This window comes from Macaca thibetana, chromosome 5, assembly GCF_024542745.1.
Source record: "Macaca thibetana thibetana isolate TM-01 chromosome 5, ASM2454274v1, whole genome shotgun sequence".
Classification (NCBI taxonomy): Eukaryota; Metazoa; Chordata; class Mammalia; order Primates; family Cercopithecidae; genus Macaca; species Macaca thibetana.
The window spans coordinates 104,916,112-104,932,491 of NC_065582.1; the positions used below are offsets into that span (position 1 = coordinate 104,916,112).

General features: G+C 41.4%; 2 protein-coding genes across 3 annotated transcripts in view; both read right to left on the reverse strand.

Moving 5' to 3' along the window:
* The window catches only part of SCFD2 (sec1 family domain containing 2), an 807,609-nt gene that overhangs the window by 22,226 nt on the left and 769,003 nt on the right, over window positions 1-16,380 (reverse strand). The gene's annotated exons all lie outside the window — the stretch shown is intronic.
* USP46 (ubiquitin specific peptidase 46) overlaps window positions 5,814-16,380 on the reverse strand; it is a 73,015-nt gene continuing 62,448 nt past the window's right edge. For both annotated transcript variants that reach the window (XM_050790603.1, XM_050790604.1), the window contains 2 exons: window positions 13,494-13,572; window positions 5,814-12,601 (listed from right to left, as the gene is read on the reverse strand). In XM_050790603.1, coding sequence (XP_050646560.1) covers window positions 12,500-12,601; window positions 13,494-13,572 — 181 coding nt within the window. In that variant the 3' untranslated portion in view covers window positions 5,814-12,499. The remainder of the gene's footprint in view (window positions 12,602-13,493; window positions 13,573-16,380) is intronic.

Sequence of the window (16,380 nt, forward strand, 5' to 3'; positions counted from 1 at the left end):
TTAGGTTCTACATTAGATTTTATTTTTCAAAAAGGTGGTGCTACTGAAACAAGAGCTTGAAAACAGCGCTAGATCATTTGGGTGATGGACTGGAGAGGGTGAAATTCTATATATAAGACCCTTTGGTTTCTGCTCTACCTCCTGATTGCTAAGACCAGCTCTTTCTCTTTCCTTGCCCCAACCCCTGCAGTTCAGGCCTCCACATGCTTCTTTGAGCAGGCACCAGGGAGAGCTGGAGATTTCAAGAGCTACAATTGAGCTTGCACTCCCTTCCTCCTGCAAGCGCCCACCACACAGAATAGTGACTCTGCTTCTACTCTGGGACAACGGTCACCAGTCCCTCCTTTTTTACTTTAGGTAAAACCAACTTGAAAAGTGATGCAAGCAAGTATTGATAAGATCTCAGGGCTTCTATTTCCTTATCTTGACTTTGGAAAGTTTGAACTGTTTTCCAGGAACTGTCTTTCCACTCTAGCATTCTTTGATTTAATGCATTGATCAGTAAAATCTTCTAATGACATGCCACAAGAGAAAACATCAACAGGAAAGGGGCAAGACAAACAGAAACTTTGAGTCTGGCCCCATCCTTTTGGGAAAATTTCAGAAAAGTAAGGGTAGACGGAAAAGTGAAAACCTAGAAGGCGTGTAAAACAGCTGTGAGAGGTAGAAGTTGTCACTTTTGCATATGTATATTCATAGAACCATATTCTATAATCTATATTAGTTATAAAGTGCTATTGTTTCATTACAATTTTCCAAATAAATGTGGTTACTTCCTTATACTGTAGCTTCAGTCTCATTATTTTTTATATGATTTAGCCATTGTAAAAGTTAAGGACATTTCAACAATTAAATCTCTGCATCACAAAAAATGTTTTTGCATTTATGCTAATGATTATGTTACTTCAAGTTAGAGGATGACAAAATACATGGAAAATCCCTTAGAGTTGGTTGTCAATCTAAACCACATCAACACTTCATACATTTGTCCTTTATGGGTTTAGAGATCCTGAATAGTTGAGGGCCTGTTCATTTGATAACTTTCCAGTACCATCTGAAAATTCCAGCAGTCTGAAACAAGATTGGCTATAATTAACTGTTGAAGCTGAGTCGTGGGTTCACAGAGGTTCAGTATTCTATTCTCTCTACTTCTGTACATGTTTTAAATTCCCCATGATAAAGTTTTAAAAAGAAACTATATCTATTTTAAATCTATTTTAAAATACAGTCTATCAGGAAGATTTCTTTAAATTTTAGTGTGACAGAAGTCACTCACTCACCAGCCATGCCTAAGAAGAATGCATTAAATCTCCGCTTCCTTCAGCTCTGCTTCGCCATTTTTCTCTCTTGAATATTCTCCTTACACTTCCATCACTCACTTATTCACAACACTTGTTCTCAGAATGTCACTACAGACTTTTTATTTTTTTGAGACAGGGTCTTGCTCTGTCACCCAGGCTGGAGTGCAGTGGCACAATCATGGCTCACTGCAACCTCTACCTCTCCAGGCTCAGGTGATCCTTCCACCTCAGCCTTCCAAGTAGCTGGAACTTCAGGTGCATGCCAAGAAGTCTGGCTAATTTTTCTAATTTTTGTAGAGATGGGGGTTTCACCATGTTGCCCAGGCTGGTCTCAAACTCATGGGCTTAAGCAATCTGCCTGCCTTGGCCTCCCAAAGTACTGGGATTACAGGTGTTAGCCACCATGCCCGGCCGACTTTCTGTCCAATACTCCATTCCTCCATATACGTAAATGGAGAAAAAAATCCTGTACCTAATGTAATTAAAGTTCTATTATGTAGCTTAGAGTCTGGGGTCAGCAGACATAATTACAAATAAATGCTTCTAGCAAAAATAATGAAAGCTTCAAAATGCAAAACTATTTTCCAGAAATTCTAAAACAGTAAATGAGTTCCTATCCCACATCACTTTTTCTAAAACGATAAATGAGTCCCTATCCCATATCACTTTTGAGAGGCCTCACAGTTTTTGCCTACAAAAATCAATAGCTTGCAAAACATTGTAACCAAAACTTGAATAGCAGAAACAAAACAGGATATTTGTTGTCAGGTAGGGGAGGACTATAAGGATTAAAATTATGCTTGGCCACTTTAGTTGGCTTGCCATGGGGCTCTTTTCCTGTACCTCCCAAAATCAGAAAGTGGCTCTCAGATCTTTTATTTAAACCCTTACATTGATTTCTCCATTTTCTTTCTTTTCTTCTTCTGTTCTTCTGTGAAAAGAAAAGAAATTTTCAGGACCTTCCCTATTTATTATGCCGAGGGCAAAAGTTAAGCCGTGGAAACTGAGCCACAGTTGTTTTTCTTCTCTGGTGAATGACTGTTGCTTCTTGATCTTTGTGTTGAGATGTTATATATTAACCAGACTCCCTAATCTTTATTCAAACTTAGGCTACATGAGATAAAGACCCTCATGATTTTTACCTCTTTACAATGAGATGTTAAGCAATCCTTTGGAGTGTAATCAACAGTAGCCAATCAAATCTTATATCTCTGTGTTAGCCTTTGTATGGAGAATGTTGTGATTCTGTTCTACACCTATTTTTGCCTATATAAACAATCTTCACTTATCCCCACACTGGGAGCACCAATAATCATTCTCTGGTGTCCGGGTGTGCCTTGACAGCTACCCTCAATCTTTGCACTTAAACTATTTTAATTGGATCCTGACTCTTTTAAATTATTTCAGGTTGACCTTTCCTTTCCTGCTTTATAACATTAAAAAGCTAAATAGGAATAAGAATCACTTCTCCTCTCTTTTTAGATTTCTCCACATTAGCCCCACATCTCCTTGCCACACATTTGTTTTAACTTGACAACCCTTTCTAGGCACCAGCTTCAGAGAGGGACAGGACACTGTCTTCATGGAGAATGTCTTCTTCTCCCTTTTCATGATCTCTTGTTCCATTGCCCTGTCTTGCAGAAAGGTAAGGGCTTAACTTCAGCCTTGGTTTGGATTCAAGATCACTGTTGTCACATTTGGGATTTTTTTTTTTTTTTTAAACAAAACACATAGACAAGTAATGTAAGTAAAGTAAGAGCAAGACTTGCACAACAGCTCTTTTGAGGACAATCAGGAGGTGTTAGTGGGCCCTTCAAACTAGAGGGCCCCGGACCCTGTCCCTGCATCTTCAGTCATCTCTACTGCCACCTGCCCTATCCACACCAGGATCATCCCTCCCCACCCCAGCCCTATGATTCTGGAAAGCTCTTGAGCACATATAACAGGATCCAGACAGAACTTGGAATTTCTGTTGGAGCAAATTGGAATTCCTGAAATTGACTGAACCCTCCATACAGAGGGAGCTCAGTCCCCATCTCCTCTGTTTCAGGCCTTGCCTCAAATAGTGGTTCTGACCCCTCAGGAAAACAAGGGTTCGAGACACAGACACACCTGAGCCTGAGGGACTCTAAGGGGAGGTGTGAAGGTGCCAGGAACTATGAACAATGAGCAAAGCATGTCAGTCTTACCAGGCCATGCCCACCATCACACTACATGCTTTCCAGCATTTCTATTCATGACAAACCTGCTTTGACCTTGTTTTACAGGTTAGGAAAAACTGAAGTCCAGATTTCTCCAGAGTTACTTGTAAGAAGCCTCCTTTGGTGTCTGGGCCAACACCACCAACTCCGTGGGCAGGAGGAGTTGCTGCAGATCAATGAGGCGCCAGCATACCAGCAGCCATCCTATTTGTGTGTATGATGCTCCTTTCCCCCTTGCCCTCATGAGAACAGCAGACCTCAGGAAATGACTTCTCAGTCTAGCACTCTCCAGTCAGACCACCAGGAACACAACTGTGGTTGAACAAATGCTCAGTGCACTGAGAGACCACACACTCTGGGGGACTGTGGGGCATCTCGTAAGCGGCTGTCAGAAAGAACTCTGAGGATGGAGACCTTGCTTAGGTCATTCATGGGAGTGTTCCGCGGATAGGGGTGTGCTTTGTATTGGGTGCTGTCAGGAAGTGGGGGAGATGATCTGATTGAGATCGCAGTAAATCTCATGTAGCACAGATGAAAGCAAAGCTAAAATGGGAACTGGTGATGAGGAGAGAGGGGGATGTTTGTGATTTCGTGGTTTATACAGTGACCTTGTGTTTGTCTATGCTGGGATGAAATTATGAAGTGGTCTTGTTTTTCGTCTCACTTCATCACAGTCACGGCATGACCTTGTCTAAGGCTGGTGTTCTGTGCGATTTACATCAAACAAGAAACACCACAGCCCAGCGATGAGCGCCAGGATGGCTCCGGACAACATCAGAGGGCGGCTGTCTCAGGCTAGCCCCTGGCTGTCAGGGGATGCTTGTTTTTCTCACGTCTTCAGCGTCGTATTTCATGCCTAGGAAATGTTAGGAAATGTTGTGGGGAATAAATGAAACAGTAGAGCCTATTTTCCAGAACTATTTATGACTTAAGTAGCTAATATTATATACTTTTCACTGTGTTGCCAATTGGTCTCTCCCCCTTGGGGACTGCTGGGGAAAATGGCCCCCTCCACCAACTACCACTCATTAGCATCCTACCCCAATACTATGTCCAACATCTGAGTTAGGCAAACCAGGAAGCAAAGGCTAGGACTGAACTAGGATCTCATGCCTCCTGATCCTTTGCTTTCCCATACGCTAGGGGGATTGCATCGGCTGGTGACCAACCCACACTGGAACCTGAACGCCATTGAATCTAAAATTCCATGGGAGAGCGAGGTCAGGGAAGCAACAGAGAGGGCAGAGACTGTGTAGGTTTCCTGTCAGCGAGGGACAAAGTGGGGTTTACCTGGGTCCCAGCTAACCTTGCAAAGCACACACACACACACACACACACACACACACGTGTTGGGCAGGTGTTGCGGCAAGACCCAAGGCTAGAAGCTAAGCAGTACTAGGAGCCTTAACCTTATTCCCCTCCTCTTACTCCCGAGACTCACAGCCCCTTATTCTTCTACATCGTGTATACATTTCCATCTGAGGGGAGGCTGTATGGTGAATTCATTCTTCATAAACCTTCACAGACTCCTCAGATGACATAATCAGTTAAAAGACCAAGTCAATCATTAGCCATGCAGGCAGAGAGTTTTCTCTCCATTCTACAGCCTTCACCCTTCTGCTGAAGTCTCATACATCTGTGAAAGGAAAAGAACATCTCGGGACCCCAAACTCACTATACCAAAGAAAAAAGTTAAGCTTGGAAGCTGAGTCACAGAAAACTGTCTTTCCTTTTGTTCCTAAACAGATAGCAAAAAGAGGCCATGTCTCCCCAGGTGGCCTCCTGCAATATGGGACAAGAGGAGAATAGAAATCATCCCCACTGCCCACCTTGAGATAAATGCATATTTGACTTTTCTATTGTTTATCTTTTGTAAAGTGCAGTTTTACTGAGTAGGAGACATACATAATTTACTGTTCCTCTACCTATTCCTTTCCACACGCAGCATGTGAATTCAGATTCAGCGAGTGTGAATCAAAGCCTCCTAAGAATATGACCATACTCTCCCTCTTTTTTTTTTCTTTCCTCCTTCCTCCTCCTGCCTACTTTTCCCCTTTAAATACTGAAGCCCTCAGATTCCTCTTTGTAAAAAGTAGGGGCCATAGATCATACTGTGGCTTTCGTCTCTTTTCCCTGGTGTATCTTCAACTTTGGCAAAATAACCTGTACATTAATTGAGACTTGGCTCAGTCCTTTTCTTTGGTTTACATGTCGAAGCTGGCACATATGACATACTTAGCCTAGCAATTTATACTTAATATTTGTTCTCCGGGCTTTGGGGTAGCACAGATAGAACAATATACCGAAGCCATTTCTCTTCAAAGAGTTTTCAAACAATTTATTTCACAGGAGAGGTGGAGGTCAGTCTTCTTCACACAAGTGTTATAACCCATTAAAAATTATCTTTCTAATCTCCTCAGAGTGGAAAACAGGTAATTCTCAACCTGGAGACAAGCTCTAAAGTACAGAGATATCACCTGCTGCAGGAGACGTGAAGGCTCACTCTTAAAGTTTTCTCGCATTTATTTTCCATTTTCTTAGCATGGAATGTTCTTTCCAGCAAGGTCCATTAAGAGAGAGTGAAATATGAATACAGCTGTATTGGATTCCTGAGGAGGACTTGATCAAATACATAGAAATGGTGGCTTCAATGATCAAATTATTTTGCTTCTAGCCAAGTCGGATACAAGTCTCCGTTTTCTTTTCAAAGCTCCCTTATGCTGAGAGGAAGTAAGAACAGAATCAGACTGCAATCTAAACACAAGTGCCTGAACTCCTTTTCCATGAAGAGTTTCTATAGAACTCCACACTGCCTTAAGCACGACCTCACTCTTTCTCTCACTCTTGGGAGAGAACAAAGTGAAAGATGCATCCGTGTAATTGACAACCTGAGTACGACCCCACCAAGGTTAATACATAGTTTATTATAATCATGTGGGAATTAAGCACACAATTAGAAGTCTTTTCTACACAATCTAACATCATTTCTGACTCTGTTATCTCATAGCCAAAATGAAGTTACTTTTCCTTTGTAAGCTCCTAATGTCTTTCGTTCAAATCACTTTAAAACATAAAGGAACCTTAAAAAGCAAACACAGGTTGATGCACCAATAAACCACTTATGTCCTATCTTATTTTGGTAAGTCTACATAGGCTCTAATTATCTGGTCATAATGTAAACAGATTGTTTAGAAATAACAGATACTTGATTCATAAAGCCCACTGTTGAGGCTTTCATGATACTGGCTCTTTTAACATGAGAAGAGGCAAAACGTGATTCATTGCTGCAACATAACCGATTTATACTTTGTTTTTCAAAATGTGTTGTCCCTGAGCTGGAAGGCAGGCTGGGAAGAGCGTGGGGCTCCCAGGAAAAAGGATGGGGTGGCTTCATCCAACAGTGCCACCTGCACCACCGGTGAGGCTGGGGCTGAATACCAAACTGTGCTGAATTGCAAGGAGTTTCCCCAACAAGTATTATTTCCACAACTTAATTTTAAATTTCTTTCTCACCCAGACTTTTCTGAGACAAAAAATGAGTAAGAGGGACCCAATCTGTGTCACCTTTTTATCCGCCAGCTCCTGTCACAATGCCTAGAATGTAATAGTTGCCAAACAAATGCCTAATTAAAAATCTCTCCACCTGGGGCATCTTCACAAAAAGTCTACATGGGCTATCTTTAGTACTAACCCCACAACCAAAATTTTCCCTCAGTAAAAGAAAAATGACTGATATGGTTTGGCTGTGTCTCCACCCAAATCTCATGTTGAATTGTAATCCCCAGTGTTGGAGGCGGGGCCTGGTGGGAGGTGACTGAATCATAGGTGATTTAGCACCGTCCCGCTAGTACTGCCTCGTGACTGAGTTCTCACGAGATCTGGCTGTTTAAAAGTGTGTAACTCCAGCCGAGCAAGGTGGCTCATGCCTGTAATCCCAGCACTTTGGGAGGCTGAGGCACCTGAATTCAGGAGTTCCAGACCAGCTTGGCCAATGTGGAGAAACTTTGTCTCTACTGAAAACACAAAAATTACCCGGGTATAGTGGCACATGCCTGTAGTCCCACCTACTTAGGAGGCTGAGACAGGAGAATCGCTTGAACTTGGGAGGCCGAGGTTGCAGTGAGCTGAGATCACAACACTGCACTCCAGCCTGGGTGACAGTGAGACTCCATCTTAAAAAAAAATAAGAAAGAAAAGTGTGTAATCCCTCCCGCTTTGTTCTTCTCCTCTTGCTCCTGCCACATAAGATGGGCTTGCTTTCCCTTTGCTTTCTGCTGTGATTTTAAGTTTCCTGAGGCCTCCCCCAAAACAGAAGCCTGTACAGCCCATAGAACCATGAGTCAATTAAACCTCTTTTCTTCGTAAATGACCCAGTCTCAGGTATGTCTTTATAGCACTGCCAGAATGGACAAATACAATGACTTAGCAAGTATTTTTATCTTCATGTAAATATAAGGCAATGGAAATGGAATGCTTCATTTTTTTTCAGTAAAGGTATTTTAAGTATCAATACAAAGAGAGGAAAGGAAATTTGAAGAAATGGGAAAATACATTCTCTAGAATTTGTGTCACCTTGGTCGTGACAGGCCTATCCTATAAATCCCACTGACAAAGTGAGGCCTAGGAAAGAAAAACACATTCCCAAGAAGATCTTCTCTTCCTTTGGCCTTCATGGCAGACAGATGTGACTTTCCCAACAGTCTCTGTTTCAGCTCAGTCAGGTTCAACTGCACTGCCCTGAGAAGATGGACAGCAGTTGGGAGACTCAACACTTACTGGCACATTCCCTGCTCTTGGTCTGTGAGGTTTTATTCCCATAAATGGACCCAAGCATGTATTCAGATGACAATCTGTCCACCCACAGATGCCCTGGGTGACTGATGCGGAAAAGCAGCCCTACCCGTGATTACTGTAGGCTTCACTGTGGCCACATGGCATGGACCTGTGCCTGCCCCCCTTTTGGGGCAGGGAGTGGTGTGAACTCACCTGAGGATTTCTGAAGCTGGGGGTTCCCCGTGGCTCAGAAACAGGCCCAGAAGTCAGCTGGCTATCAGGACACCAGGGACTAACCACACTCCTACTCCTTCCTAGAAACCAGATGCTGTAGGCTGCCTCCTTATTTGGGGAATGGATCTTTCATTTCATAACTGGTTAAGGGGATTTTATATGCAAAGTCCCCAAAAAGAAATTCACTGTGATGCCTAGTTAACTATCCCTAACTTCTTTTCACTGATATTCTCAATTTGCTATTCTCCAGATACTGTTCCCTGAATTAAATTCTGTTGATCTTTCTCACTCAAAAAAGTGATGAGTTATCTCCAGAACATTGATTTTTATCAACCTTGAGAGTAACGCTGCCTTTATATATTATAGTGACCAGAATGTTCTGTACATTTCCACTGCTTCAAAATTAAGTTTGTAATAATTACTTGGACATAAGACCTGCCACTGACTCACGCTTTATAAAAATGATTTTAAGTCCATGTGTGTAGCATTACCCGGATATAATTCTCTAGAAAGAGAATTTCCATTTTATTCATTTATTTAATTTTTGCAAACAATTTTAGAGGCAGGGTGTTAAACTGATTAAAATTTCACAAGATTGACATTATTGCTTAAAGTGCTTGAATTGGTTACATTTTTAAAAATTAAGGTACAGATTATTTTAAATAAAAACTACAATATTTTTAGCAACAAAATAATAGGAATGCCACACAAATACAGTAACTATTTTGGTTACACAGAAATGGAAGCCAAAAATAAATTAATGTAATACTGGAAAACAGAAATTTAATTAGGCAGAAAAGTAAGAAATAATTTTCCCTGACCCATGCCATTTACATGAGTTCATTACAATAGTGCTGATAAATGCCTTGACCATATAATAGCAAACAAGGGCAAAACATTTAGTGCACAATATTTTAATACACATGAATATACAAAGTTGATCAAAATGCAATGTTGAAAGATAAAATCCATCTGTAATAAAGCTACACTCCAATACCTAAAATAAGCCCTAAGCTCCAGTTAGAACATAGATCATTATTCGGCATGCCCATGAAATTAAGGGTATCCATGAAAATAATTGCATAGGGACCATTGCTGACATTTTTTCCCCATTTTATCTTAAATCCAAAATATACCAGGCCATAAAACCAAATATGACTGACTTCCTATTCAAACTAATGCCCTGCTTGTGTTGTGCCTCAGTCTCTTCAGACCAGTCCACTTCCTATGACCATAGAAGGGAAAATGCACCAACACAATAGGACTGGATGCCAGCATTTTACCAACATTTACTTTTAAACACATGATTTTTTAGCATTTTTTATGCCATAACCTAGAGGCTAAACTAGTAAGTAACCAATAAAGCAAATGTTCCTTCTGTTTTTTTTTAAGTGTAAAACACTGTAACTTATTTTATAACACCCAGCAGTTAAAAGAAATACAGCAGGCCTACTCACTTCTGCAGATGACACAGGAAATCCTTGGCCGTTGGAGGGAATACTGAGGAGCCTTTGGGCTATTGCTGACCTCAGAATGGTCTCACATCTCCCACACCATTTCCTGTTTTACACTATGAATGAGGGATGTAAACTAAAAGTGTTTGCATGTTACCGTCTTTACATAAAGAGACATGATTGGGAAAAACTTGTAGCTGCCTAGTGTTTGTTTCATTTATTGAGGAGGAAGAGTGAAAAAATTAGCAGATAGCTCTAAATTTTAAAAAGCTGATGGAGTGTTGCTGGAGAAGTGTGTTTTGGTCTTTTTCCAATCTTCTTTTTCTGCACCACACAATTGTTTTAATGTCTTTGCAATATTTTCTTATACTTACCCTTTTTCGTTCCAAAAATCTATCCATGAATGCTGAATTTTAACTGACTCTTTCTATTAAAAGGAATTACTTTGATTAAGTCACTGGGAAAAACATTTTGCACAACCAAATAGAAAAGAAATATCCTGAACTTATGACTGAGCATTTAAACATTACTTCTACAGGCTTCCAATTGAAATATTTTTTCTAATAAATTAGCTTCAACAGTTGTTTCAAAGATAATTTTAATAGCTTTTCTTATGAATCAGTTCCAATATATTAGAGGCCAACCATCATTTTCTTAAAACTTTGTAACTTGCAGTCAAATATATGGATTCTATGTAGTACAAACATTTTCCTACATTAATCACCTTCAGTCGGAAACTGCCTCTCCTTAAAAGGAGACAAAGACTCACCTTCCAGGTAGTGATTACTGCATAAGTTTCATGGAGAGAAAAACAATGCTTATAAATGTGAAATTGCCTCTAAACAAGGCAAGGTACATTTCCATCACTGTATAAAACAATAACATGAAGACCACCCTGTTTTGTCTTCTCCAGTGAAAAGTAAAACATTTCACTTCAAGCATAAACAAATGAAATGTTGGCATGCTTACTTAAGTTCTGAGCAATAAACGGTTCAAGATATTTCAAAGATAAGAAATCCAGTTTTCATCTAGATAAAGTGCTATCCTCTTCATTGTTGCAAAATGGCCACTAACATTTTCCATTTCAATTTTAGTTCACATTATGCCCAAAGTTTGCATGTTCATTAGCGGATGCATTAGGTAACAAAAATATGTTCACAGTTTATTATAGTGTATGGAAGTTACATGACTTCCAAAGGAAGCCAAGATCTAAGACTCAAAAACCAGCTCAACGGCAAAACACCAAACGACCCTTTTAATTAAAGGTACCAATATTCAAATGCTCTAATAAATACATATATAACAAAAGTGAAAAAAGTAACTATAGTGAGATGAGGTTCTTCCAAAAAAATTCTGTCTTGTCAAGCATTTTAGGAGTCTGAGCCAAAGAAACAGCGCCATTTTGTTCATTCCTCCCCCTGCCCACGGACACTTCCTTTGAGCCACCTTCATACCCAGCTAACTCTGGTATTCCCTCTAGGGAAGGTTCTGTATCAGCCCTGGGACTCGCCAGTGCCTCAGTAAACAGACGGACTATATTAAAAAGTTAAGTTGTACAATGTGCTGATGGCTGGAAAGATGCAGTACCTTTGTTATTCCTGATAAGGAACAATGCCGTGCTGACTGGCTAAGGTGAGGTTTGCCAGCCCTGCAGTCACTGACTGTGACACATCAGCAGGATTGGAAAGATACCTTGAAAAGCTTAGCAGTGCCAGATACAGGATAAATACAATTCACAGGGCCTCACAAAAGTGTCACTGAAAATAAACAACATAGAGTTATTTTCCTGAAACTTGGGTTTTGGTAGAAAGGTACGAAAATAACTTTTCATTGTCCACAAAAACTTCCCCCTCTTGGCTTTGCCTGCCCTGAGCCTTCTTAGCCCCTGGAATTCTAATGGCTAGGTCAGCACAGCCTAGTGCCAATGCCAGCCAACACCAGCCACCGCGGACAGCTTCTCTTCACCCTGCTTCATGTGAAGGATGATTTTAGTATTGAGGTTACTCACTTTTCAACATTTTCACTTGCACAAACTTAAAGCTACAGTTGCACCCCTAAAAGGTGAATATCTACCCAATTCTTCTGTCCTTTTATCAGAAAAGAGGCAGAGAAGCTGAAAATGGGTAGCAATGCTTCCAGGGACAAGTTAAAGGAATGCACTGTAAGAAGACCCTGGAAGCCACAGAAGTTTAGCAAACACCTAAAATAGACCATAGACATTCATAGGAAATGTCATTCTAATACAGCCAGACATAATGAATGGCATAGCTTTCACCCAGTCCTAAAATTAGCAACTGTTATTCATACAAATCAGACTACAATCTGATTGCAGTTAACTCTACGTCAGACTGAAATAAAACCAAGAGTAGTGCTGCATGTAAAAACACAAAAGGAGAGAGTCTAACTCGGCCAGACCATTGAGACTCAGAGTGATACCATTAGTGGGCCACTGGGGAAGAAGAAAGACTGCAGAGAAACCAGGTAATAGTGCTTTGAACATTTTCCCCCACTTGACTCAGTTCCACAGTTCTTTAAGTTACTCTCTTGACTGATAGAATAAAATATATCCAGATTCTGAATTTTTTGATATATCTGATGTCAGGCCATAGAATTCTTCAATAGCTTGAGCATCTATTTTCTGCAATAAAGGAGAAAGAAAACAATACAATTATATAATATGATTCCTGGGGAAAGGAGATAAAAACTAATGGAATATATATTAAAATGCAAGGAGGACAATTTGTTATGAAATCATGATTAGGAACTTTCAATAGCAAATGGAGAATTCCACAGACTTGGCTGAAGGACATCATCACAGAAATTGTACATCTCTGGGAAAGTAGGCAACGCCTTCATGCATTAGCAACCCTGTGTGGGCACTCATTGAAGAACAAGACAAGACATCTCCCAGATGGTAAACTGATGGGTCCTGGAAATAGCCTTAAGTCTTTCCGGCCACCAGAGTTTAGTGTTATTCCACTTTTAGTGTTATTCCACTAAAACTGCTACCCTAGTGGGTTAAAATAGATCATGTCTTTGAGTGTAGAATTCATTCCAGCTAGTATTCTTTTATAACAAAATCAATACATAGAATGTATTGGTGTAATAGAAAGATTTCCAGATCCAACAGACTGAAAAAAATAAACAATAATCGATACAAGAAAAATTTGTTATAATAAAATAATTTTAATAGAACTTTGAAGTCTATTGTTTGCCCTGTATCAGAGGGGGCTTTAGTCATGATAGAAACAAGACTTATACTTAAGTATGATTTACGGTGGCACAGATAGAGAGACCCCGTGTCTATGGCTGAACCGTAGAGAACACTCGTCGGTAAGTCCGTGATCACACCCCTTCTCCCTTTCCATGGAGCATGGGGATTAGCAGAATTTGGTTTTGAATAGAAATTTAAGTTGTTTTCAAATTACATTATGGGGAAAGAGGCCTATTTTAGAAAACATCTATACGTATGCGTTCCCTGAAATACTATTGATGCGCTATGACTACTGGAGAATAATCTGCAAACCAACCTCTACAATGTCATCATCAAATAAAAGCCAGAAGCCGTGACTTTTCACGATAGTGATATAATGCCCACGATTAGGACCACTGGAAAAGAACAATTAAAAGAAAGTCAGCAAGTTAACATTTATCTCTTTATAAAACTCTACTTAGCTCTTTATAAGCAGTGATTCTCTGGGAAACAAACTATGTCATCAGCATAAAGAACTTGGAATACAGCTGATGTCTATGTTCACAACACTAAGCTGGACACGGGAATACAAAAGTGGACAGAAGAGATGTCTTCTAAGGACTCATAATCCAGCAGCAAAAACAGACACTCAAATTCAGTAAATATTAACAAAAAATTACTCTCTACCTATTCTGTGCCAGGCCCTATTCTATCTGTCAGGGGAAGAAGCAGTGAACAAAACAAAGACCTCACTTACTTAGGACTTGGGGTAGGGGCCAGATTGGCAATATACAAACTAAAGTTATAAATGTATGTCAAGCGGTGAGAAGTGTCACGGAGAAGGATGAAGCAGGGTAATGGGATATGAGTGATGGGAGGAGGTAATATTTGATGGAAAGTGAAGGGAGGCCACTTTGATAATGTGAGCAGAAGGAAATTTCCCTGAAGGAAATGGCAGGGGTAGGGGTAGGGGTGGGGTTGGGGTCAGGGCATGGGGAGAAGCCATGTGACTCTGGGATGGAAGTTTCAGAAATAGGGAATAGCAAGTGCAAACACCTGGGGTGAGTGAGTAGCACTTGGTGTCTTCAGGAACAGCAGAGAGGCCAAAGGAGGCCAGAGCAGCAGAGTGAGCGAGGAGGGGAAGACCGGAGGGGGCTGAGGGGCAGGTGTAGGAATCGCAGGTAAGATTTTAGGCTTTGCTTCGAGCAAGCCAGGAAGAAATGGGAATTTTGAGGAGTTGCATGATCTGTGTTTTAGAAAGACATTAACAAACCAATAAGCATAGTAACAAGTGTTAAAAAGCCATATACTATGCTATACGGAAAAAAGCAGAAAGGACAACTAAGCAGCTGTCACTATGTAGTTAGGTTAGATTTGCACGAGTGAGGAGATTTTAATCCTAAACCTAAAACTGTTTTTTAACGCACTGTTAAAGTTGAAAAAGCCAAACTTTCCCCTTTGTTTACCCTCTTTCAACACAAGATGATGCCAATGATCTGTTCCTGCCCTTTCTCCAGCCTCCTCCAGCTACTGTCTCCCTTTCCCTCTGAGCTCCAGCCCATCGGGCTCCTCTCACACGCCACCCCCTTCACATTACGGGCCTTTGCATTGCTGTAAACTCTGCCAGAGATAATCCTCCCCCAACTGCATTCTTTTTAGCCCTCAGCTCAAATGTCACCTCCCCAGATAAATCTCTGCTGACCACCTCACCTGAAGAGGTATTTCCCATCACTCACTCATCTCCCTGTTTATTCCTGATAGCACTGATCAAAATCAAATTATCTTGCAATGGTTTGTTTTTGGAGGTAGCAGGGCAGTGTGTTTACTTGTTCATTATCAGTCTTTCCAGATAGATTATAAATTTTGTGAGGGCAGAGCCCCTGTGCTGTGTGTCTTTTCGTTACTCTATCTTCAGATCCTGGCATGGAACCCAGAAAATATGAGCTTAAAAAAAAACTTGCAGCAGAAATCAATGCATGAGGCTATGCACCTGTTGCAACTGTGGGCCTGCCTTCCTGGCATGGAAGGGAAGGCAGGCCCAGCTCCCTAACCTCAAAGCTTTCCAGTGCTACCTGGAAGCCACCCAATCCACATGCATAGGCCAACCCTGCTCCACACAGGAGAACAATGCTACTTCTGTGGGGAGGAGTTTGAAGAATCCTAGTTAGTGGCATGCATGACTTGGCACCAACTGATTTCTGCTACCAGGGCTCTTCTGACCTTGTGCTCACAGTACAGAAACTGACCTTAGAGAACCCAGCCTCCCGCTGGACGTCCAGTTCCCTCACCTGGGTCTCTGCCAGTCCTCCCAAGGATTTGAATTGGGCACCCACAGAGACCCACACTGAAAGTCCTGTGTACCCTGTGCAAGGGGCCCTCCTGTTCACACCACCCCTGCCACCCACTTTAGCCACAATGCCCACCAGGTCCCAGGCTCTGCCTGCCTTAAGACCTTCCTGAACCCTGCACCAATGTGAGGCCTCACCCAGTGCTCAAGGCTAGGTTCCAGGTCACTGAAACACTGTGTTCTTCAAAAGAATAACAGCTCTTCTTCAGGGAGAACACCACAAAACTGGCATATAACTAGCAAATAAATACCATTTTACTGAGAATACAAGAAAACATCCAGTGACTTAAAGTTAATACGTGCAGGATAAAATATGGGGTGCTTCACATGTAAAGTTACAGTTTCTGATGCCATCTACCCTAGTACACAATTAAAAATGTATCAATCTATTCCTGCGCATGGCAATGGTAGTCTCCTGGTAATGGTGTGTTCACCATAATCCGATTTTAGCAGATGGCGGAGAAAGACTCTTACTCTGTGACACGCCCCAATCTAAAACCTACGAGGGCGGGGGAAAGCTGTGCCTACTCCCAAGACAGAACATACACCTGTCCCAGCTGAGCAAAGAATAACAAACAGGTAAATTTTCAATATATTTTTCTTCCCTTATACCAAATTATGGAATAAAAAATATCTGCTCACACTTTGGGAGGCCGAGGCGGGCGGATCACAAGGTCAGGAGATCGAGACCACGGTGAAACCCCGTCTCTACTAAAAATACAAAAAATTAGCCGGCGCGGTGGCAGGCGCCTATAGTCCCAGCTACTCGGGAGGCTGAGGCAGGAGAATGGCCTGAACCCAGGAGACGGAGCTTGCAGTGAGCCGAGATCGTGCCACTGCACTCCAGCCTGGGGGACAGAGCGAGACTCTGTCTCAA